The following is a 5,111-nucleotide window of genomic DNA, read 5'->3' as shown; positions in this document are numbered from 1 at the left end:
TTTATTAAGGGTAATTTGGTAATAAAAATAAAAAATTTAGTAAAAATAACGATTTTAAAACAAACTGAAATCTTACGGACCATTTGATAGCGAAAAAAAGGTCGGAGATAAAATAAATTTTCGGTCTCTACGTTAGAGACCAAAATTGTACTTATCCCTATCATTTTCTATTTAATGATTATGACTTAGTTAACTTTTTTATTCATGAGAAGATCCATGGTGGCTTGAATAATCAAGATCATTAGATCAACGTATGTACTATAGCAATTCTCTTCTAGCGTTGATTTTAATATCAATATTTAATAATTATTTTTTTAAAACATATTATTTTGATATATATGTTAAAATTGAATTTAGATCCTCTAAATTTTAAATTTTATTTTAAAAAATAAAATATGATCTTTTATAGTTTATTTTATATATGGAATCAAGAGAAAATATGAACGAAAAATTATTCAAATATGAGAAATCACATTTTATTCTTTAAAGTAAAAATTTAAAATTTAAAAGATTTAAATTCGTCAAAACTCATTGAAAAGATATTTATTATACTGTAGGAAAACCAACTTGAAGAAATCAGTGGTGGCCTGGTGGGGCAGCAGAAGAGAAAGATTTTTTTTGACTAGTTGAATGTCTTGTAGAGTAGAAAATGAAAGTGGATAGTAAAGGAGTGACCGAATTTAGAAAACAATTTAGAGTAAAAAAGTAAGATCAAAATTTTATAAAGATTTAATAATTAATTTATTTTATTATAATTTTTAATATATAAAATAACCAATTTCATTTAAATCGTCTATTCATTTTCTTTAATGATTAGGATAAAAAATTTTATTTAGACCACCAAAATTTTAAATATATTTTCCTCAAAAATTCTCCCAAGATCAGAGTAATATCATTTTAAGCTAGTACGGAAGAATCTCTTGCAAAATATGTTGGCCGTTGATTATTTTATCTGGTATATATATTAAAAAAAAGCTTATTCAATGCATGTGATTTTTTAGTTCATTCTTTGCATCAAATTCTCTGTTTATATTTACGAGAAAAAGCAAAATGTTTATTCCATGATAAGGTTTGCATCTGATTCTAGTTCTAATTTTTGTTTCGTTGAGTGACCAATCTATGTTATCTTGATTCCTTCTCTCCCCCCTCTCCCCGGTCCCCCCTCCCCCCTCCCCCCTCTTTTTTCTGTAATTCTATTTCTCATATGGGAGCTTCACCAGATAGATATTTATTTTTTACTTTTTTTTCTAGGAAAGGTATTAGAATTGTAAGAGAGATTATCTAGGCTAAAATAGACAATCATATTAATGGAATTCGTGATAATATAATCAGTTATGAATCACGAACACTTCGTTGAGTTGTCGTGTTTGTATGTCTGACATTTTTTAGACACGACGCTTATCGACACTCGTCCAATACACGTATTTTCTGTGTCCAACCGTGTCTTAATAAAAGTAAAAAAAATGTTTTGAACACGTTTGGACACACTTAAATACCATCATATGTCAACATGTCCAGTTTTATTCTTAACGTATCTTCTTGAAATAAATTTAGATATAGTATATATTATTATTTATTAAAACAAAAAATATTTTAATACTTGATATAATTAAAATAAAACATTAAAATAATTAAAAAAATTAATTTATATTTTAATATCAATAAAATATTAAAATATCATTAGAATTTATTTAAAAAATACTTTATATTTTATATGTATGCATGTTTCCGTGTCTTATAAGATTTTAAAATTCGCATGTCCACGTATCCTGTGTTGTGTCGTGCTCCGTATCGATATTGGTGTCCATACATCATAAATAATCAAATTAATGCCCAAATACTTTTTTTTATTTTTTTTAATGTATTCATGAATAGATACTCTTAACGCCCTTATTAGTAAAATCTTTTAAAATTTACCAATTTTGCTTACAAATTTCTTGTTATAACAATTCTTGAAGGAACATTTTGATTATTTTCTGTTGTTTTTGGTTTTGTTCAAAATAATTTATTTAACGCTCAGGATGTGATGCCATTAGCGGCATAATTGGATCGGGCTTAATAAGACAAGCAATATATAAAAGCACACGAGTGATCATATATAAAAATTTGGTCGAGTCGTCAGCTCACTCGTCCGCTTAAACAAGTGTCGGGAGTTCGAACCCCGACTTGTGCATGCAGTAACTCATTGACTAGAGCTCAGATCCGCGATGAATTAGTCCTTAACCTAGCGGGTTGAGGGATACTGTTTGGGTAAACAAAATATATATATATATATATATATATATATATATATATATATATATAAATTTGATAACCTTATTTATTTTTTATTCAAGAGTTTTAAGAGTTTTGTTTAAGATTATTTTTGCCTAATAACAATTTTATAGTAATATAAATTTCTAATGGAGGTTTATAAAAAAAATTATTCTTAACAAAGACTACACGTTTTTTTTTAAATACATTTTCATAAATAAATATCTACATAATTAGTTAACAGTACCATAAATTCCTAAAATAACTAGCAATAATTACAATTCTAAATTAAACCTTAAATAATGACTTTTGGATTAGCAATGTATTGGATAATAATATAGTAGAATTTAGATTCTATCCTAATTCTATCCGCGTGTTTAAACTATTTTTAAAATTCAACTCTATCCTATTCGCGAGCTAAGGATCTTTGAACTTGTTCCGGCCTGGCCCAACTGGCCCAATGCCCCGGCCCGCCCGGCCGACCCGACGGGTATGTGGAACCCGAATCGGGAGACACCTCCTCTCCTCCAGCAAGGTACCTGACAGCTGGACAAGGAAGTTTCTTGGAAAGCGAGTCTGTTCCTGTGGGACCCGCCCTAGGTGTAGAATATACAAGGGGAGGGCCCTACCCTTCCCCCAAGGTACGTCACCTAACCATCACCTTTTTCGCTACCTCGTACGGATTCTGACTTGGGCATCAGAGTCCTTTTTGTAGGTGGCTCCCCCGTTCATCACCCCCAATAACCTGGGAGGTTGTGAAGCTCCATCTCTTTCCCTCCGGCGCTGGCTCAGAAGGTCCAGTCACACTCGAGCGGCCCGAATCCAAGTCCCCCGTTTCCTTCGCACACTCTGTATATCCGACCCATTCAGTACCCGACGAACTGAACATTGGCGCCATCTGTGGGGACCTTGCTTGAATGGACTTTCTGTTGGGCCCAGTGGAAGGGCGAGAAGGAGGCGAATCATGCGTAGAGGAGAATGCTCACCGAAACCAGTAGGATGACCTCCTTGGCTTCCTCCCGCGAACATTCGAGATCCCCCTCTCGAGGGGAAGAGCTTCCCTCCCGTTCCCGGGAAAGGCATCCTTTCAGAGGAACGGGAAGCGACAGCGCAAGAATAATGCAGAAGTTGCGCCATAGGGTGCAAAACCTAGAGAGGGAGCTGGCTACCAGGGAACGCTACCAGCCTGGCCCGAGTCAACCCCATGGCCAGTCTCCTCAGAGGAGAAGGGAACGAGGAAGAAGCCCGTGGAGGAACCGCTCCAGGCATACACCGGGCTCCCGATCACCCCCAGCCCACGCGGAGTCGGAGGGCCAAGGGGAAAGCAGGGAAGTGCCGAGGAGGCGACAAGACCCCATAATCTACACCCGGCCCTTAGCAAGACACGCCGAGGAGGAAGACTGGGAAGAGAGCAGGGAGAGGCCGAGAAGGCGATGACACCCCGTAATCATGGGAGCAACCCCCTTTCACCACTCCATTCTCGAGGTCCGGCTGCCGAAACATTTCGACTAGCCAATGGGCATGAGATACGACAGAACCCAGGACCTCTAGGAGCACCTAACGGCCTTTGAGCCCAGGATGAATCTAAAGGGTATGGGCGATGAGGTGAGATGTTGCGCTTTTCCCGTGACCCTAGCAGGACCGGGAATCCGATGGTTCAACGCTCTCCCTCAAGGGTCCGTGACGACTTTCGCAGACATAACCCGTGCCTTTCTAGCACAATTTACCACGCGCATTGCCAAAGCCAAGCACCCAATTAACCTTCTAAGGGTGACCCAAAGAAGCGGCGAACCGACCAGGAAGTATCTTGACAGGTTCAACGACGAGTGCCTAGAGATTGACGGCCTGACTGATTCGGTGGCCAGCCTGTGTTTGACAAACAGGCTGTCGAATGAAGACTTCAGGAAACACCTCACTACCAAACCTATGTGGACTATGTAGGAAATCCAGAATGTGGCGAGAGAGTACATCAACGATGAGGAGGTCAGCCAAGTGGTGGCGGCCAACAAACGGCAGCTCGCCCATCTTCCAGGTCGCCAGCTCGGGAACGGGGAAAGGTCTAGGGAGCACTCCACGGATGGAGGGCCGACTAAACCCTTCAAACCGCTCCCCCGAGTAGGAAAATTCACGAACTACACCCCTCTGACGGCCCCAATCGTTGAGGTGTACCAACAGATAGCCGACAAAGGCATCTTGGCGAAACCTCGCCAGCTCAAGGACAAAACTGGCAGAAATAAAAATCTCTACTGTGACTACCACAAAGGTTTTGGTCATAAAACCCAAGATTGCTTCGACTTGAAGGATGCCTTGGAACAGGCAATCCGTGAAGGCAAACTGGCGGAGTTCTCACAGTTCATAAGAGAACCCAGAAGGCAAGAGCGCGACCGATCTGATGATGACAGAAGACGTGTTGTGAAGCCAAAGCAAGAGCCCAAAGAAGACAACAACCGCGGCCTCACTATCGTGAATGTCGTGGTCGGAAGAGACGTGGCACCGAGATTGAAGTCGGTAGCAAAGAAAGATGCCAAGGTTTTGGCCGTATCATCAACAAATCATGGACCCTCCCCAAGAGAACCCCAACAATATCATTCGGACCAGAGGACCAATGGTTCCACGACATACCGGAGAACCCTCCCATGGTAATCACAGCAAGAGTGGGAACATGTTTGGTCAAGCGAATTCTCGTCGACACTGGCGCCGACTCCAACATTATATTTCGAAATGTGTTTGACGCTATAGGCCTCTGAGAAACTGACCTAAAATCTCATCAGCATATGGTGGTCGGCTTGGGAGATAATTTTATAAAACCGGATGGGATAGTATTCCTCTCGGTCTCCATAGGGGGAGGTCAAGGAAAG

The 5,111-nt window shown here is 39.7% G+C and overlaps 1 protein-coding gene across 1 annotated transcript; it reads left to right on the top strand.

The window, feature by feature from the left end:
- The first annotated feature begins 3,846 nt into the window (after nucleotides 1-3,846).
- On the top strand, nucleotides 3,847-4,896 carry LOC107636430 (uncharacterized). Its single transcript, XM_016339940.1, has 2 exons — nucleotides 3,847-4,110; nucleotides 4,195-4,896. The coding sequence occupies exons 1-2, from the start codon at nucleotides 3,847-3,849 to the stop codon at nucleotides 4,894-4,896; spliced, it is 966 nt and encodes a 321-aa protein (XP_016195426.1).
- The last annotated feature ends 215 nt before the right edge of the window (nucleotides 4,897-5,111 follow it).

This window comes from Arachis ipaensis, chromosome B4, assembly GCF_059453495.1.
Source record: "Arachis ipaensis isolate K30076 ecotype BB chromosome B4, ASM5945349v1, whole genome shotgun sequence".
Taxonomy (NCBI): Eukaryota; Viridiplantae; Streptophyta; class Magnoliopsida; order Fabales; family Fabaceae; genus Arachis; species Arachis ipaensis.
This window is presented reverse-complemented; position numbering and strand designations above follow the sequence as displayed.